Source organism: Panthera pardus, unplaced genomic scaffold (genome assembly GCF_024362965.1).
Source record: "Panthera pardus isolate Hobbes unplaced genomic scaffold, ASM2436296v1 HiC_scaffold_13, whole genome shotgun sequence".
Lineage (NCBI taxonomy): Eukaryota > Metazoa > Chordata > Mammalia > Carnivora > Felidae > Panthera > Panthera pardus.
In genome coordinates, this window is record NW_026526688.1 from 35599216 (window position 1) to 35618281 (window position 19066).

The window sequence follows — 19066 nt, forward strand, 5'->3', positions numbered from 1 at the left end:
GGGACGCTGTCTGGCTCGAGGTGCGGGTTTACCGGGCACCCCCCACCCGCGGTTCACATGCTGGTCTGTCTTCCTGCCGCCGAAACGAAGCTGGGAATGGGGGTGGAGGGTCGGTAGGGACTGGACAGCCGCGCGGAAGGAAATGGAGTCCCACGTGCTGGCTGCACGCTTGTCCCTGCACTCCCTGCTGTGTGCCTGGGGCACGTCACTCGGCCACTCGGAAACCTGACGCGATAGAAGGGGGAAATGATTCCTGTCCACGTGGAAATCCTTTCCAACAACTGCAGAGCGCCTTGTTACTAGATCTGATCCCCTCCTCTTCCCGTACCTCTCCCGCACCCGAGCACCCTAAAGCTGGGGCCTGGTACGGGGGGGGGGGGGGGGGGGGGGGGGGGAGCTTCACGATCTAGGGAAGTGAGCCAGGCGAACAGGGAAGCAGCCTGGAGGCGGTGGAAGTGTGAATACTTCCCTGTCCCCCAACCCCAACCCTCTTTTGGCCCTTGGGATTCCACCAGCCCCCACCCTTAAAGGCTCCCAGCCTGCTTTCAAGCTGGTAGCCTAGGGAGCTGCCGAAGGTGACACAGCCTGGTGACCAGAGGGCTGCTGGCCTCTAAGAAAACGTCATCCTCCTGAGGAAGGGGACAGGGCTGGAAAAATCTCAGCAGGACCCAAATCCCCTGGAGGCAGATAAAGAGACTGGTGGACGTGCAAACTTGCACCTGAGCCTCTGGGGGAGGGGCTGGAACCAGAGCCCTTGGGAGGAAGCAGCTGTTAACTGGGAGGGAGAAAACAGTCTGCCCACCCCTTCTGCTCCATGCTCCTTCATACCCTTCCTCAAATACCTTACACAGGAACCTTCGCCAGAGAGCCACAAACTGTAAGGTTCCGACTGTAGAAGATGGGGAAACTGAGGCCTATATAACCAGGTCTGAGAAAGAATGAGAGCCAAGTGCCTGAATTACCTGACATCTCTTAACACCTTGATTTTCAGGCCAAGCCCTTCTCTGCTAGCCACAGGTCGTCTGGGTGGCCTCCTCCTAACCCTGTCCTCCTAGACAGCACCCCCACCCCATTCTCTTTCCCAGATACAGACAGGGAAATGAACGCAGGGCCTGGCAGGAACTGCTTCATGCAGGTCCCACAGGATGTGTGGCACCAAACCCGGCAGGCAGTGTCATACCCCACCCCAGCCCTCCCTGGGTCGGGGAGTTGGAGGGCTGGCCTATCAGGTGGCTTCCTTCCTCCAAAGTGAGAGGGTAGGGAGGGAAAGGGAGGGAACCTTTGTCGGATCTCGCCCTGAATTTGGAGAATGTGGGGCCAGATTCCAAGCGGTCTCCCTGGTGACTCTGGGGCAAGAATGCATCTGGAACAGGAAGCCCAGCCAGCAGGAATGTGGTGTCTCAGCACAAGGCTTTGTGTGGGCTCAAAAGAACCCCCACCCCCACAACACACACCCAAGCACACTCCCTTCCGGGTGGTGGGCTCCTGCACTGCCTGACCCCCATGTAGATGTGCCTGAGCCCTCATGTGATGGGGATCCCTCGCTGGGGGCCACACCCTTCCCTCCCATCTGCCTTCTGCGGCCCTGACTGGAGCAGCCGTGTGCCCAGAGCACAGCCACACCCTCGCTGCCCACCTGATGGGTGAGCAGCTGCCCTGAGTTCCTGAGATGCATGGTGGCTGAGCAGAGTCATTCCCTAGGCTGAGGCCAGGGATGCCCAGCTGCCCCTCCACCTCCATGGGGAAGTCCCAGCTTCAGGAAGCACATTTCCTGCAAGCTCAGCACTGAGCTATGCCCTGTGGGAGGAAGGGCAAAGCCAAGAAGGCAGAGGGCAGCTCCTGCCAGAGCAGAGATGGCTGGGAGCCATGGTGACCTCCCTGTGGCCTGGAAGGCAGCTTCTGGTGATGGAGGGGCAAGAGCCCCCACCCCACACCAGAAATTCAGAATTCAGACCCCAGGTTCCTTCCCCAGCATGCACACCCCCTTACCAAGTAGGAGTCCTCGGACCAGTCACTTTCCTCCCTGTCCGCAGTTTCTTCATTTACAGAACAAGGAATACCTACCTCTGTAGGTGGGTGATTAAAGCACTCAAAAAGTTCGTGCTGTTAGAATTATCTACCTTTGTGGGGCGCCTGGGTGTCTCAGTCAGTTAAGCATCCAACTTCAGCTCAGGTCATGATCTCACAGCTCATGAGTTCGAGCCCTGAGTCGGGCTCTGTGCTGACAGCTGGGAGCCTGGAGCCTGCTTCGGATTCTGTGTCTCCCTCTCTCTCTGCCCCCTCCCACTCACGCTCTCTCTCTCTCTCTCTTTCAAAAATAAATAAACATGAAAAAATTATTTTAAAAAAAGAATTATCTACCTTTGTAACTTAGGAACTGTCACCTTCCCATCTCTAACTGAAGGTGGCTATCTTAGATGCTCTCCCTGGGAAACTCTAACTTGAATCTGTCATCATTTCTGAGGTTATTCCCCAAAATGCCAAAAAAAGTAGAGGGTACAGTACTGGATAAATTGCAGTCATATAATTAGGTGGTCTCTCAGGGAGCCCAGGGGGTTCAGTCAGTTGAGCATCCGACTTTAGTTCAGGTCATGATCTCACGGTTTGTAAGTTCCAGCCCTGCATCAGGCTCGCTGCTGTCAAGACAGAACCCACTCTGTCCCCCTCTCTCTGCCCCTCCCCCACCTGCACTCTCTCTCTTTCTCTCTCAACAATAAAGGTTAAAAAAATTAGGTGATCTCTCCCCCCGCCCTCACTGGGACACAGGGGGTGGGTGCTCACAGCTGGCTTGGGGTGGGGTTGAGGGCAGGGGTAAAAGATCAAAGACAGACCCCAACCTTCTTTGACAAATGGGTTTGACTAATAACTTCCATCTCCCAAAGAAGTTTGCCCCCAAGCTCGAGCTGGCTGTGTAGCCGCAAAGCACTCTGAAACCCTCCGACCCCTGGGAGGAGAGCTGCCTGCCACAACTAAAGAGGTGGATTTCAGCCTGAACCTGTCCAGCCTTCGAAAGGCATTCAACAACTCCCAGGCATACCCATTTCACAAGGGTCTTCATTCCCTACTTCTTCTCCTCTACTCCTCAGAACACCGCTGGCCCACCATGTTCATATTCCAGCCCACCCTTTCCAACCTGTCACTTCCCTGCTTAAAATTTTCAAAATGTTCCCTGAGCCTCAAGGTGAAGTCAAACCATTTCTTCTGGCATTCAAGGCTCCCATCTCCCTTTCCAGTCTTCTCTTGGTACCTCCTTCAGCCGCTGCCCTAAACTGAGCATTCCACCTGCACTCACCCCTGGCAGTGGATGTTTGTCTCCTCCACCTGCCCAAGTCCTGTTTGTCCTTACACACAGATGGTCTCTGCTCTGTACTCACAGGGCATAGGGCATGCCTGAATGTGCCACATCCGCTCTTAGCACTCATTGCCATGTAGCATTATTTAATTCATGCCAGCTCAGTGGCTGCCACTTGACTATTACCTTCAGGAGTAGATTTCTGTATTCTCACTGTGCCAGGACCCAACTGTTTACAGAGGGGTGAATTCCCCTTTTGCAGGCATTCTCCCCGGCCATGGGCTACATCTGACACTAGGTGGCATCAAGGAGACTATCCCATTGCGGACCAAAGTTCTGGCCCCACCCACTCCTGAACCACAGAAAGCCTTGATCTTTTCTATGAAAATAAAGGCAGCCATCCAGGCAAAAGGTGAGACAGTTAAATCAAGGTGTAAATTATATCAACAGGTGCCTGAGGAGCCAACACCAACAGTCCACCAAGATTCCTTCCCAAAAGAACCAGACAGCACAAACACCCTCTGGAGCCCAGCTTTGATCTTTTCTGTGAAAATAAAGCTGAGGCTGTGGCCCATTCCTCAGGCTAACTGGGGAACAGGGTGGGTCTGGAGCACCCATGCACCTTTCTGAAATGTCTCTGAGATGGGGGTGGTGGGTGAATAAAGCCTAAAATCTGGTAGGGGACCACTGCCCCCTGTGTCAACTCAAACATACCTGAGGGCAGGCACACCTAACACTAGTCACCCATTATTTTTGTTTCTGGGTTTTTTGTTTGTTTGTTTGTTTGTTTTTCAAATCAACTACCACTGAAGCCAGCAGGGTCTCCCAGGGAAGGGACACACAGAGCAAGCCTGGCTTGGATGTGAGGACCTTTGGGGGGTAGGTCCTTCAGGGTGGGGCTCCTCTGGTGTATGCTTCCCAGGCAAGACTAACCTGCAGCCCAGTTCAAGGTTATTGCTGGTGATTATCTTTCTCAAGTGCATGCAGACAGCCTTGGGGGAGTGCAAAAGATACTCTACATGTTGCCCCCTCTCCTCCCCACCCGGCTCATCTGGGTAGGTCAGCTGGGCTGGCAGCATTCACCCCAAGTAGAGTGAGGGGCACCGAGTGCCAGCCCAGCCAGTGCTGGTGGAGCATGAGACTGTCACTGAGCCAGGCCTGGATAGCATGGACATCCGGGCCTGCCTCCTGTTTGCTGCCCGCCCTCCGGCATTCCTCCTCTTCTCCAGGCTCCGGATGAGAAACTCATTCCTCTAAAGTACCAGAGATTATCCCAGTAAAACTGGCATCTTAATAAAAGAGTCCAGGAGGGGCACCTGGTGAGCTCAGTTGATGGAGCACGCAACTCTTAATTGTGGGGTTGTAAGTTCAAGCCCCACACAGGGTGCAGAGATTACTTAAAAATAAAATCTTTAGGGGCGCCTGGGTGGCTCAGTCGGTTAAGCGTCCAGCTTCGGCTCAGGTCATGATCTCATGGTCCGTGGGTTCGAGCCCTGCGTCGGGCTCTGTGTTGACAGCTCAGAGCCTGGAGCCTGTTTCAGATTCTGTGTCTCCCTCTTTCTCTGACCCTCCCCTGTTCATGCTCTCTCTCTGTCTCAAAAATAAATAAATGTTAAAAAAATTTTTTTAAATAAAAAAAATAAATAAAATCTTTAGAGGCACCTGGGTGGCTCAGTTCGTTAAGCATCTGACTCTTGGTTTCGGCTCAGGTCATGATCTCACAGTTGGTGGGATCGAGTCCTGCGTCGGGCTCTGCCAGTGCAGACCCTACTTGGGGATTCTCTGTCTCCCTCTCTCTGTCTCTCTGCGCCCTTTCCACTCATGCTGTCTCTGTCTCTGTCTCTTTTAAAATAAATAAACTTAAATAAATAAATAAATAAATAAATAAATAAATAAGTAAATAATGCAAGCCTCTTCATTAGAGGGTGTCATGTGGTGAAGCACCTGGTAAGGTTTGGTAAGGTTTGGGGATGTGGGGAATAAAGGGGAAAAATTGTGTCAATAAAAACTCTTTACCCAGTGGTAGACAGAGTTCATCCCCAGGGGCAGAGGCAGAGAAGAAGAGGAAAGAGCTACTTTGTTTCATCCATATATGTATATTTATAGAGTTCATATGCCAAAAAAGTTTACAGAGTGAATACCTTTAACCTCTGACCTATCCCTCTCTTTCTACATATTTATCTCTGTATCCCAACCTGCTTAATCCCTGTTGCACAAAGATATCCAATGCAGTGCCCACCTCACACTTTGGTGCACAGCCTGTTCTACAGGAGGAAGTGAGTATCTAGCAGAGGCCTGGGATGGTGAAGCTGTCCTCATCCACAGCCCATCACAGATCCCAGGCTCTAGCCTCACCCAGCCTGGAGGCAGGAGCCCCACCACCAACCACCACCCTTCCATGCCAACTTGCTATTGGCATGGTCCTGGTGCACAGGTGCCTACGCGGTCTAGGGCAGGTTGAGAACCTAGCCGGGTACTCAGGCGTGGGAGCTGAGGGCGGGGGGCGAGGAGTAGCGCTGACGGGCATGCTTCTCGCAGTACAGCTCGTCTCCGACCCAAAAGTGCCCACGCATCTTCAGGTTCAGCCCACAGTCCGCACAGGTGTAGCAACCTGGGTGGCGGTACCGCCCCTCCTGGATGCGCACAGCCTGGTTCCTGCAGGGGCAATGCAGAAGGGAGAACCATTAGCCTGGGGGAGAGGGGGGGTGGGGGAAGGCAGGGTGATAGCATGATGCTGCCATTCTCATTCCCAGGGAGCCTAGTTCCTGGCCAGTTCCAGGCCCACAGTCAGGACCTGGAAAGATCCCCAAATCTCAGACACTGGACTCCCCAAGTCTTCCTTCAGGAATCTCACTTCAATAACCCCCAACCACCACCTCCGGGACTTCTAATTTTTAAAAAAAGGGGGGCACCTGGGTGGCTCAGTTGGTTGGGCATCCCACTTTGGCTCAGGTCATGATCTTGTGGTTCATGAGTTTGAGCCCCATGTTGGGCTCTCTGCTGACAGCTCAGAGCCTGGAGCCTGCTTCAGATTCTGTGTCTCCCTCTCTCTCTGCCCCTCCCCCTCTAACGCTCTCTCTTTCTCTTCCTCTCTCTCTCAAAAATAAATAAACATTAAAAAAATATTTTTTTAAAGCTGTTTCTCCTTTACACATAGGCAAATAAACTCGTCCTGAATTTTCTGGGTTGTTAATGGAGCAGTGGTCCTCTGGGTGTGGTCCCAGGTACCGGGACCATAGCACTACATCACCTGAGGACAAGTTGGAAATGCAAATGCTGGGGCCAGAGACCTCCTGAAGAGGAAACTCTGGGGTACAGGCCAGCAGTCCCTCTAACAAGTCCTCAGGGACTGTGCAGCTGCTCTTTGAGAACCACCACATACAACACTTCCCTTGTGTCTGCACGGCAGGCATGCATAGTATCCCATTCTGGAGCTGAGACAGTAAAGCCTGCAGAGGCTAAGGGATTTACCTAAGGTGAGTCATCTGACCGTCATCATGGCATGTAAGAAATTTATGGCGGAGCGGGTGGACTTTCAGCACTTTTCCAGAGAATGTGGCTGCATTACAATGCCACCCTGTGAGGAAAAATGAACCTACCTCCGGAAAAGTCATCCTTTTTCAAAGGGGGTGAGGAAGGGGCAAGAACAAAATTTTCCAGGAGGAGGCACTGCATCTAGAGGCAGATCTCCAGAGGCCTTGAGATTGTTGCAGAGAAATCAGAAGCGTCATTTCTTACTCCTCCCAGGAGGGAGGAAGAAATCAGGGAGAAGGGGATGCGGCAGGAAGAAGCCAGCAAGACATTTTAAGAAGGCTTAAAATAACCAACATAGCCCATCACAGGTCTGCTGTGGAAACACCCCTCCAGGGTCCCTGACTGGTGTTGACTCCTCCGGGGGGCATCCCGTGCCCTGCCCCGCCCCACACCTCCCTGTCAGGGTGTGCCTGCCTCCCAGGCCGTAGACACTCACACAATGCTGGTGCTGCACTTCTCACACGTGTGGAGCTTGGGCGGGGTGGCCAGGGCCCTGGAGGTGGGCAGGGAGGACTGGGGGCTCAGCGAGCTGGGCAGGAAGGCAGGTGTGCCACCTGGGAGGGGTGGGGGCAGACACATCAGAGCTCATCCACCGGTCGCGGCACCCGGGCTGTGTTTTCCCACTCACACTCCGCTACCACGGTTCCCAGGAGACTCCTAAAAGGTGCGCTTCTATGCAGACCCCTGAAGTAACACTGGGTGTGAAGGTGAGTGGGTAATGGAGGAAGGGAGTGATCATGGCAGTTCCCTGGCTGAGGCTGAGTTGGCCCAAAAGCTAGGGCAACCTGAGGAGTGTCTGCGCGGTGCCTCCCACGTCCCGCCAAGCAGGCATGGTGATATTGATTAAAAGATGCTGATGATAGATAGTAACAGCGCCACAACACCGTTATAAAGTTTTCAAAGGGTTCTTATGGGCACAGTTGCATGTGAGCCTTGGAACAACACGAAGACGAAGCACAGATGTTACTGGGCGGGTACGTTCCCTGTTTGCAGCCAAGGGCTCCGGGACTCCAGCGGTGAAGCCACTGACCGTCTGCACTCCCCTCACCCCGGGGCCTCTCCCGGGGCCTGCCAAGGCCTCCGGGTCATGATGCACAAGGTCTGCTCCAAACCGTTTCACCCTGACCCCAGTGAACACCCCCGGAGCTAAGTGTCAGAGTTGGAGCCAGCCACCAGATACTGTGCTGGTGAGGCTGCTGATCCCGTAGTCCTGAATGTCCCATCCTCTGCCTCCCAGAAGCCACTGCCCAGGCCAGGCTTTCTCATCTCTCCCCTGGACTAGGCCGGTGCCCCCCCAACACACACAGTACAACTGCAGCACTGACCACACCTCAGGCGCTGGGTGGGCCTGCCTGTCTGCCCTCAGCCTCCACACTCTGCACATCACTGGCCCATCAGACAGGCACAGTGGATGTCTGTCGAGCAAACAACTGAATGGCTGGCAAGAGCCCATATCTCTTATGCACTTCAGCATCTGATGCACTGCCTGGCATCATTTAACCAGTCCTTCTAGGTGAGGGCACTCCTCAGCCTGGCACGTGAGGCCAGGACTTAACCTCTGAGACCACCCTCCATGCTGCCAGGCCCCCCTGTTCTCTCTCGCTCCCACACCAAAGCCCTCCAGCTGCCAACCACTGCATGCCACGGCGCTCTCTGCCACCATCTTAAGGCCCTTTGTTAAAATCTTGATCTTTCTTCAAGGATCAAGTCAAATCCATCTTCCTCTACGAAGCCCACCCTGGAGACCCAGCCCCCACAGAGCCCACCACCCACCTTTCTCATTCCCCTTTGGCACTTTCCTGACCCCAGCCAGCACCTCTGGGTCCACCCCTACAACCCCCACCAGACTGAAAGCTGCTTTAGTGCAGGGACTCCCTTGGAGCCTATTCCTATGATGAGCACTTAGGAAATATTTGTTCTGTATCATGTCCAGTCAGGGTCCAGGGGTATCCTGCAGGAATCTCCTTCCTGCACCCAAGCCCCCAAGGGGCTCACCTCTCTCTTCAGCCTCCAGAGCCTCCTGCAAGAGCCGAAAGGAGCTGGACTGTCGGGGGGCCACCCGCCCCTCACGATTTTCCTGCAGCATCTTGTAGACTTCTGAATCCTCCTCCAGAAGGCGGCTTCCCCCCTCTGAGTCCACACTGCAGGGACAGGAGCAGCCAGGAGTGAGGGTTCCTTCCCGGGTATGAGGACCAGCAAGAAGGCAGGGAAAGAGTGTCCGGGGGAAGGCATTCTGAGGGAATTCAGAGGATTCAGAGGAAAGCCAAATGGGCTTAAAGTGGCCGGGGACCTCCCCCTGCCCAAATCCCTCTCTGGAAAGCCAATCTGTCTCCTGCCCCTCCCAGGCCCTCCAGGATTCCACCCCACCCTCCGGAATCCACCGGGTACCTGAGTCTGGGACTGGAGGAGTGGGGACCCGGGGAAGGCGGCAGCACCAGCACAGCCGAGTCACCAGCCGTGGCGCGGGTGAGGCTGGCCTGTGGGACAGAGAGGCACCAGGGGAGGAGTCAGTGGCTGGAGCCTTTGGCCCGCACACCCGTCTGGGCTGCCGAGCCAAGCCCGGCTGTTCCCCAGGCCCGACACCAGAGGGCCCCCAGCTCTTGCTGACCAACAGGCCCTCAGGCGGCAAGGGCCCAATACACCAAATCCTACCCTCGGGGCACTAGGGAGTGTTCTGCTCATTCCCAGAAGGGGAGAGAGGCCAGCACCCAACTATGGAGGTGTGAAGTTTCTGCAAGCAGATTGGGCAAGGGGCAGAACAAGCAGAGAGGAAGAAAGCAGATGCTTTTGCAGTGAGAAGAAAACACAAAGGGATGGAGTGAAGGGCCCAAGGACCCGTCTTGGAGTCAGGGATGGGGCAGCACAAGGGACTTCTCTCCTACACACACTTCCTCTCCTAAGAGGGCCCCAGGGTCTGGGCTGACCAACCTCTTCTGGCTGCCCTGGGAGGTCTAATTTGCCCCGTGGAGCCTTAGGGGCCAGGCCCATTCTGGATCCACACCCCAGCAGCAGCTCCCCCTCCCCAGGTGTGTGCTATCCATCTTGGGCTCTTTTCACTTGCCATCTACCTGGAAATCTTGCCTTCAACCTCATTGTTGCTCTGCTTTCTGGCATGTACCTCTGCACCCTCCCCTACTACCCTGCCCCCTCTCCACGGCCATCCCCCACGGAAAGGGGAACCCCAGAGACAAAAAGACAGGCCACCGTGCACTAGCTGAGGGCACATTTCCCTGGAAAGCCAACTTTCTTCCATTTTAAAATTCAAAATCAAGGACAAGTTATGGGGTCAAATGACAAAACTGCATGGATTTTAAAGCTAAAAACAGAAACTGCAGAGTTTTGAGAAGAAAGCCCCAGACCCTCACTCCCCCAGCCGTCTTCCCCCAGTCTACATTCCTCCTACACTTGGTGGCCTGCGGTCAACTGACAGACGGTAAGATAATTTCCTCAGGAAGGACAGTCAGCACCAGTTACTTAAGAACGACATCCCATCTCGCTGTCCTGAGCCAGCATGTGCCCTGCACAGGGGCAGCAGCTCGCAGGGAGAAATCCGCCCAGGCTCCCTTTGTAAGCCCAGTTCTCATGCCAGCCAGAGGGGTGCTGTCTTCACATCTGCTCAGCAAGGCGTGTACCTACCCAGAGGTGGCAACTTCCAGTTTCCAGAAGGGTACTATGGAGGCTGGTGGTGTCCTGTGCCTTGGACTGAGCGCAGCCTCAGCCAACTCGAAAGCCAGCAGCAAAATCATGGCCACAGCAGACACCTCATCTATAGTCACCTCTAACCCCCTTCTTCCTTCCAGACCACTGTGCCCTGAGAGAGAGGAGCCCAACTCCCTTACTGGAGAAAGTTCTTCCCTCCCTCCCTCCTAGTCAGCCAGGGATACCTGCCTTCACAAAAGGAACCTTTCATCTCCAAGTCCAGAAAAGCTGTCCACCTGCCCAACAAGAGCTCATCTGTGGCCAACACCCCTCAACACGTGTTCTGGGGAACACAGGGATGTTAATAAGTGAGTGGCAGGTTGGGGCGGGGGGATTCCAGGAGAAATTCTATAGTTAAACAAGTTTAGACAACTAATAAAATTAAATCTATTTATCACGGGACTTCTTAGAATCTTTAAAGGTGCTAAAAGTACACAGTGACTCCCAAGAGGGAAGTGTGGGACCCCGACACTCCCACACCATCTGACCACAGCCTCACTGACAGACCAGAATGCAAACTTCATTGGATTAGGAATATCTGTTTATCCACCAACGCATCCCCAGAGCCTGGGAAGGGTGCCTGACACAAAGCAACTGCTCAATAAAAATTTGTTGAAGGAATGATCACGGTCCTTGGGGCCAAAGAAGGGAACCTGGTGCATGGGGACTGCTTATCCAAGGTTAGTTAGATGGTAGAGGTGGGACTAACCCAAGTCTCCCTGCCACCCGGCCCAGGGCTCCTGTTTACACCACATGGGTGGTCCTCAAATCTTTGGATGCATCAGATCCCTGAAGGCTCCTTAAAACACAGACTGGTCCCCCTGTCCACACTCTCACCCCTGCATCTGATTCAGTAAGTCCAGGCTGAGGCCTGGAAATTTGCATTTCTAACAGGTTCCAAGGTGTTGCTGCTGCTTTGGGACACACTCCCTGTACCACCAGCATCTCCCCTTTGCCCAAGTTTGGGACACCACAAGGAAGAAGGCCAAGATGGATGGGCCCTCTCCAGCCACGCCCTGGGCCAAGCACATTCCCAACTGGTCTCAGCCCAAAGATCTCCCAGAGAAGCCCCCCCTCACCGGGCCCAAACACGCCAGGTCTTGCTTACAAACTGCTTTCCCGTCTCCCTGGCTTATCATCCTCTAATCTAAACCCTACCCGGTCCTACCTCTGACGTCCAGCAAAATTCCTGACAAAGCCTTCTCAGGCCACCCAGCCCACATTCATCTCTCCCCTCCCAGAATGCCTCCTGCTTTTATAATTAAGACCACACTGTTTAGTACTTAATTGTTCCAAAACTGCTTTACATGTTTGTCTTATCTCCCCAACTACATTTTAAATTCTTTAAAGACAGGGATCTTATTGAATGCATTTCTATGCCCACATTGCCTGGCAGGCCACCTGGTGGGCCCATAGCAGGCCACTGGAGAGCCCCTACTGTGCAGCCCCCAGTGAAGCCCACTCCTTCCTTCTCCAGAGCCCCCAGTTTCTAATTCCCTCCCCCAGCCATCTCCAAAGACTCTGCTTTCTGGAATGCAGAATCAACTGGAGGTAGGATTCCAGCAGCTGGGCCTCATCCCTTTCACCCCAAAGGCTGGACATGCCCCCCACCAACTCTGCCCCCAGCAGCTGTGGCCCAGGACTGTTGGCCGACTCAGTCCCTCACTTCCTCACCACCCCTGCCCTTAGAGAGGAGAAATGCTAAGGGAGGTGGGGGGGTGGGGAAGGCTGTCACTAGTGCACAGTGGGATCTGGCAGGGGGGCATCCAGGGTAGAAGAGCAGGGAGAGGGGCAGACAGAGAGTAAGCCAAGTGCTACATGAGGCAGAACCACAGTCCCATTGGTGGTTCTCTGGGCTGAGTCAGACAAGGAGGAAGGGGGATGGGGTGATGGGAGTTGGGGGCAGGCATGGGGCTTGGAATGGGGAGGAATGTGTTCAAGAGATGCAGCCAGAGCCAGAGGGAACCATCCCAACAACAGCAGCAAAACTATTTCAGCCCTGGCCCAAGAGAAACACTCAGGAAGGGAGGAAGCTAGCAGAAGGGGGGAGGCGGCAAATGGGAGTACAAGAGGTAGAAGGCCACCTGGGACTGGCAGGACAGGGCCCCAGGCACAGGAAGTGTGGCCTACCACCAGACACAGTGGCCTTCTGGCTCAGGAGAGGGGCATGCTTGTTGCTAAGAGATGAGGCGCTGGTTGCCCAGGTGGGACCTGCCATCTGCAGCCCAATGTGTGCCACTGGCAACCAGCCAGGACGGGAGGATCTATCCTCCCCACCAGGTATTCTTACCGGTCGACTTCTGGGGCGGCCCCCGTAGGAAAAGCGGTCAGCAGCAGCCAATCCCGGGGAATGTGCCAGGCTCTGGAAACTGAAATGGGGGAAATGGATGGTGTGCGCGCCGGGCATCCCATCCAGCCTGCCTCAGGGAAGAGGAGGGTGCCCTCAAACTCCCCTAAACCCAGTTACTCAGCCTGAGAGGCCTGGTCCAGACCCTGTGGCCACGGTGCTCACCCCCTGGGCTCACCTGCGGCTGACAACAGTCTCTCCAGGGAGGGCCTGCGGGCTGGTGGGGGGCAAGGCAGAGAACGGGCTGCCGGGCTGGGGGCTGGAAAAGACTGGGCTGGAGCAGGAAGACCTCAGGGAGGACTGGCTGTCAGTGTGCGTCCTCACGGAGCCCTGTGGAAAGAAGGACTGAGAAGGGGGTACCCGTCCCCTACCAGCCCTGCCCCTCAGGTCTCCCCTCATTTTGGGGTGCTGGAGTTCCCCGCAGAAGGCACCATCCTACCTGGAAGCGAGTCGCCAGCCCTTCCACAGAGCTTTCCCCATTGGTCTGCTGGGGGGAAGCAGCCCGAGACCTGAGGAGAGGGTAGGGGGGGAGGCAAGTCACAGGGGTCCTAGCCCCCCACTAACGGGATAAGGGCCACAGATTGCAGCTGTTCCCACAAGATTCTCAAGACTAGTACAAGGTTCAAAACATTTGGACATCAGGCTGTCAAATTTCAACTTTGCCAAATTGAAAACAAACAACTATTGTTAACAACTACCATCATTTCTCAAAGGAATGGAAGGTTTAGCATCAGTATGTAGAATTTCAGCGAAAAGTTGAATAAATTCAATTTTAGTAAAAACTCCTCCTATTATCTCTTGTCTTTTTTTTCTTTTCTGTTTTTTAAAGTTTACTTATTTATTTATTTTGAGAGGAAGGGTGCAGGCAGGGGAGGGGCAGAGAGAGGCGGGAGAGTCCCAAGCAGGATCCATAGGCACTATCAGCTTGGAGCCTGAAGTGAGGCCCCATTCTGGGCCTTCACACGGGGCTCAGACTCATGAACTGTGAGATCCTGACCTGAGCCAAAATCAAGAATCAGACACTTAACTGACTGAGCCACCCCGGTGCCCCCTTTTTTTTTTTTTTTTTTTTTTTGAAGTAATCTCTGTGCCCAATGTGGGGTGGGGCTCAAACTTACAACCCTGAGATGAAAAGTCACATGCTCCACTGACTGAGCCAGCCCAGAGGCCTTTTTCTTTTCCTTCCTTCCTTCCTTCCTTCTTTCCTTCCTTCCTTCCTTTCTTTCTTTCTTTCTTTCTTCCTTTCTTTCTTTCCTTTTTTTTTTTTTAATTTCATACAGACTTTGTCACTGGTCAGCATCAGCTTGTAGATCAACTTTGGGGAAGATTGCTGATTTCACATAAATAATTCTTTATCTTTCACCCATAGAAAAACTGAAGCCTAGAGAAGGAAAGTGAGTTTCCTAAAGCCCAACAATGGCTGGGCCAGCTGCTCACTCTCCTCTACCCAGCCAGAGGCTATTCCCCACCAGCTTTGCTGCTGATGGCTGGAATATCTTGGGGAGGATCATTCCTGGTCCCTTCTTCTTCTTCTTTTTTTTTTTTTTTAATTAATTTATTCTTGAGTGAGAGAGAGAGAGAGAGAGAGAAGAGAGAGAGAGAGGGAGGGAGCATGTGTGCTGCATGAGGGAGGTCAAAGAGAGAGGAAGAGAGAGAGAATCCCAAGCAGGCTCCACACTGTCAGTGGAGAGCCTGATGTAGGGCTTGAACTCACCAACTGTGACATCATGATCTGAACCAAAATCAAGAGTCAGATGCTTAACCAACTGAGGCACCCAGGTGCTCCATGGTCCCTTCTAAACATTTCTCCGTGAAACAAAGGGTGGAGCCAGCCCCCCTTCCTGCAGGACCTGGAGAGCCAGGGCAACAAGTAGGCCCAGCTTTCCACCAATCACCAAGGCAGCCAGCAAGAGAAGAACCCCAGGAGACCCCCTCCAAAGCCCTTCCCACTGGAGCCTTGAACAGGAGGACATTGGAGGGCTGGTACCAGCTGAGGGTGGAGAAAGAGCCTGCCATGTCCCAATCCCACTATACCGTTCCTGGTTGTCTGGCCACTTCTAGAGAGGTCAACAAGAACCTCAGTCACCACACACACCAGCCTCAGCCTCCCCAGGGAGGGGTGTGGGATCAGAGTGAAGGGAGCTTGGGCCTTGGCTCCAGTCCAGAGCACTGCTTCCTGCCACAGAGCTCTGGGTGCTCAAGAGGCTTCCTGAGGTGGGGAAGACTAGGAGGGTTTAGGAGCAGGCCGGGCAAGGGAAAGAAGAGGCAGAGAGTCTTGACCTGCCCAACATGGAGCTGGAGGCTTGGAGGGACTCGGCCAGGCCCACTCCCTGATGGGACTGGATCCCTCTAAGAGGGACCTGAGAGGAAATGGTGGTGTCAGCAGCTCCCTGTCCCTCCCCCACCCGACTCTGCAGTCTCTTGTAGATTTTGGTCCCCTTCCCAGCTGCCATGAGGTACTACTCTCCACCCTCCTCGTCTGGGTCCCACTCCTGCAAACACTCATGAGTCTGAGTGGCATGAGGGAGTCACTAAAGGGGCCGGGACATCATGGGAGCCAGCTTCTACAGCACTGTGGGATGGTAGAGGTGAAGAGAGGGCATGGAGCCAGGGCCCAGAGAGAGCCCAGTGGGGAAGGAGGGGGGGGGCAGAGAGGCAGGAGGTATCTGACTCAAGTTCAAGGCCCGCCCAGAGGGTTCTTCTGGCTGGGGGATCTTCCAGCATTCCTTCCCTGTGACTCACTATGATGCCCCACCCCAGGGAGCCACCTGTTCCCCTCCCCAACCCAGGCTTCTGGACTGAAAACCCAAGCCCAGGAATCTGCCTTCACCAACACAGCCTGGAGAGGCAAAGGGGAAGGACAGAGGGGTTCTTTGGGGAATGAGCCTCCAAACTCCTCAACCTACTCCCCAGGACATGAACAAAGGCCATCCCCTCTTGGAGGCAGGGGCCCAGGAGACCCAGCCTAAGGCACACCTTTCCCCTCTTCAACCCACTTCATGCCCACACCCTGTGCCCTGCACACTTGGGAACCAGTCAAACCCGGGCATCCAGGTGGCTGATGCCAGCCTGCCCTGCCCATGGCTACATGCCCAGCTAGGTACAGGGACACCCCTCAGCCCACTCTGCTGCAGGTCCAGAGCCCAGACCGTCTAAAGATGAGCCAAAAGGGCCCAGGACGCCGGGCTGGGGCTAAGAACAGGGGGTGAGGGCAGCCACTGTGCAGCGGGCTGGCCGAGGGGAGGAGAATGCTGGCAGGCCCAGCAGAGGTGGAGGGCCTACCGGTCTAGCTGCAGCCTCAGGGGTGAGGGGCTCTGGCGGATCTTGCTCTGGGCCTCAGCATGAAGCATACCCTCAGCACTCTCCCCGTTGATGGCCACAATAATGTCTCCAGGCCGGAGGTCAGCAGCCTCAGCCTTGCTCCTCTCAGTTACCTGGAGGGGATGAGAAGCAAGTGGTCTGAGGCACCCCTGCTCAGACAGTGATGACATTATGTAGGGATGGAGGAGAGGGGATTTCTCTCTGTCCTGCCCAAGAAACACAGAACCTGGTTTGAACCAGACTGGCCTGTGTCCCCCTTTGTCTCTCTGCACAGCAGTGTCTGCCCAGCTTATCAGCTAATCCCCTCCAAAAGCTGGAGTGGAACCCCACCCCCCACCCCAGCACTGACACTCTAACAGGGGCCTCCAGAAGAAATGGCAGAGTTTCAGGGACTGTGCTTGGAAATACTTTTGGATAGAGAGCCCTGCCCGTGCAAATCACACCATGCAGGTGGCTGCCTGCTCACAGGCCTTCTGCATGAATGCTCCCTGGCCTGGGCCTGGGTCAAGAGGAAACTGCCAAGAACTTGGGGCTCCTGTTCTCATAACCTCCCAAAATGGCTGCCAGCAGGTATGGGGTTGGTGAGCAAGGAGAAAAGAGCAGGCCCTGTACTTGGACCAGCTCCCTTTCACTCCCTAGTAGTCTGCTCCTGAAGTGGTCACCACATCCCCACGGCAACAGAGCCCAGGAGCCTGGTCCTCCCCAGGCTAACACTCCCAGAAGCAGGCCTTCTGGCTCCAGAATTAAAAAAGAAAGGTGCCTGTGGGGACCAGGTAGACAGGGTAGACCCTAACTTTGGGGGTACCACCTTAGCTCCTGGAATTAGCCCTTACCTTGGTCACCATGATAGGCGTGTGGAAATCCCTGCCCCCAGTGATCCGGAAGCCCCAGGGCCCTGGCCCCACCACATCCACTGTTAGGGCCATATCTGAGGAAGAAGGGATGGAGACACTGTAAGGTGATGGAAGAGGTAAAAGAGAGGGGATGACAGGTCCAGGGAGCAGCCAGTCAGGGGCTGGGCGGGTGAAGGGGAGGGTAGAGGAAGTGACTAACTCCCTCCCTCCCCCCCCCCCCCCAGTTTCACTTCCCCCGCCCTGGGAAGCCGTGACTCTGAGTTCCCCCTTCACCGCCACCATCTTCAGCAAAGCAACTCCCCAAAGGCAGGCTGTTAGGGTGCCTCACAGGGGCTTTTGCCAGAGAACAGGCGGCAGGGGCTAGCAGGTGGTAGGAGATGTCATGGTTTCCTGCCTCTCCCTCTCCCCCTCCCCCACCACAAGGTTAAGTCCCACCAGTGCTGGCTTCCGGTCCCCAAAACTGACTGCACAAGGTACTTCCTCCCCACTCTGGGGGAGGGCAGCACTCTGGGAACAGGAGTGATAGCAAACAAGGGGGTGATGCCACCACAGACTCTTCAAGTAGTTGGCTGGATGGGGACTGGCCCAAGGTCTTCAGGGGGGCCTCCTGGCTGCCTGCCTGGCCCCTGGCGATGTGGTCCAGATAGGCAAGACTGGGCTTCCCACCTCCTCCAGGGGCCTGCTGCCCTCTGAACAGCCCTGGCCAGGAGGACGGGCTCATCTGCCAAGTTGGGCACACCCACCCTCTGGCAATGGCCAGCAGGTTGAGCTGATTGATGCTGCCTGCTAGCTGGGGCCACAGGCCTCCCATCCACTGCCCCCTCCGCTGGGCAAGGGAGTGTCCTTGCACACCAAGCCCTTGTAGGATTTCCTGAGCCTCTAGTTATGGAGCTGGGAGCCAACCCAGGCAGGAAGCTGCAATGCCAGCCTGGGCCACCACCCTGCCCAGCACCCACCCTGGGGCTGCCCCTGGGGAGGCCCAGTGACTGCAAGTGCTGCCAATCAACATCAAAGACACTAGGGCCACTTCCCGTGTTTAGGAACCTGGGCAGAGGACGCCCAAGCAAGAGGAGCTGTCTGCCCTCTCCCCGGTCCTTGGCTTCCCCTTTTGCTCCGGACTAGCCCCTGTCCCTGCCTAGGTACCCAGGTTGGCGCTGGCGGTTCATAGACGCTTTGGAGTCTCAGACCTTTGAGCCTGCCTGTGGACTCCGCGCCCGGGGCCCCGGGGAGGTGCCCAGCCCGTCGGCCCGGCTCTCCCAGTTCTGGCACCTTCTGTGCTCCGAGGCCAAAGTACCCACGGGCCGGGGGCTGGAGGAGGAGCGCCCGGGACCAGGAAAGCCCAGCACGCGGGGCGCACCAGCCTCTAGGGAGGCTGCAGGCCGTGGGCGGAGGAAAGAGCCGAGGCGCTGAGAGCTGCGCAGAGGGGACGCGGCGCGCAGAGCTGCGAGGTCCCCGGAGCCGGGAAGCTCGTCGGCCGTGCGGACGGTGCGCAGGTGGGCGCGCTCACCTGGCTCCCGCTCACCTGGCTCGCTCTCACTCGTCGGGCTGGGAGGCCAGGCCCGGTAGGGAAGGGAGGGGAAGGAGGGAAGGTGTGGAGACACCGCCGCTCCCGCTGCCGCCGCTGCCGCCGTCTGCCCGACTCTGGGGAGAGCCCGCCCGGGGCTCCAGGACCTGCCTCCGCCCATGTGATCCCGGAGCCGCCCCTGCCGCCGCCCCTGGCCGGGGAGGACGCCTCCTCCGCGCAGCCCAGCCCCGGCGCTGCCACCTGGCCCGCGCCCCGCGGGGGGTGTGCGCGTGGGGGGAGGGTCTCTCCCTAGAGGCCCCTGAAGGCTGCGGTCGTCGTCCCCGAGGTGCCCTTCTCCTCCCGACTGCCCCCTGAGGGTGCCGCGGAGGCGTTCCGGTGACGGGTCGCGAGCCCCACTTCACAAACAGCTGAGACTGGCGCCCCTCCCGAAACTCCCCCAGGCCGGTCGCGCCCACCCGCCTTCTAAGGGCCCCTCGAGCACCCCCACACCCGGG

At 55.9% G+C, this 19066-nt stretch overlaps 1 protein-coding gene across 3 annotated transcripts; it reads right to left on the reverse strand.

Moving 5' to 3' along the window:
- Positions 1 to 5368: 5368 nt before the first annotated feature.
- Positions 5369 to 18704, reverse strand: PDLIM2 (PDZ and LIM domain 2). 3 transcript variants are annotated; one of them, XM_019466979.2, is made up of 10 exons: positions 18555 to 18703; positions 17027 to 17121; positions 16155 to 16306; positions 13312 to 13381; positions 13051 to 13202; positions 12816 to 12894; positions 9215 to 9303; positions 8822 to 8967; positions 7263 to 7380; positions 5369 to 5947 (listed from the first exon to the last, which is right to left on the reverse strand). In XM_019466979.2, the coding sequence occupies exons 2-10, from the start codon at positions 17117 to 17119 to the stop codon at positions 5770 to 5772; spliced, it is 1077 nt and encodes a 358-aa protein (XP_019322524.2). In that variant the 5' UTR covers positions 17120 to 17121; positions 18555 to 18703; the 3' UTR covers positions 5369 to 5769. The 3 variants fall into 3 exon arrangements, 2 of the variants coding, with proteins under 2 accessions (XP_019322524.2, XP_019322525.2); XM_019466980.2 differs by having other exon boundaries at positions 18570 to 18702; XR_002085116.2 differs by having other exon boundaries at positions 5833 to 5947; positions 8822 to 9059; positions 18555 to 18704.
- Positions 18705 to 19066: the final 362 nt, after the last annotated feature.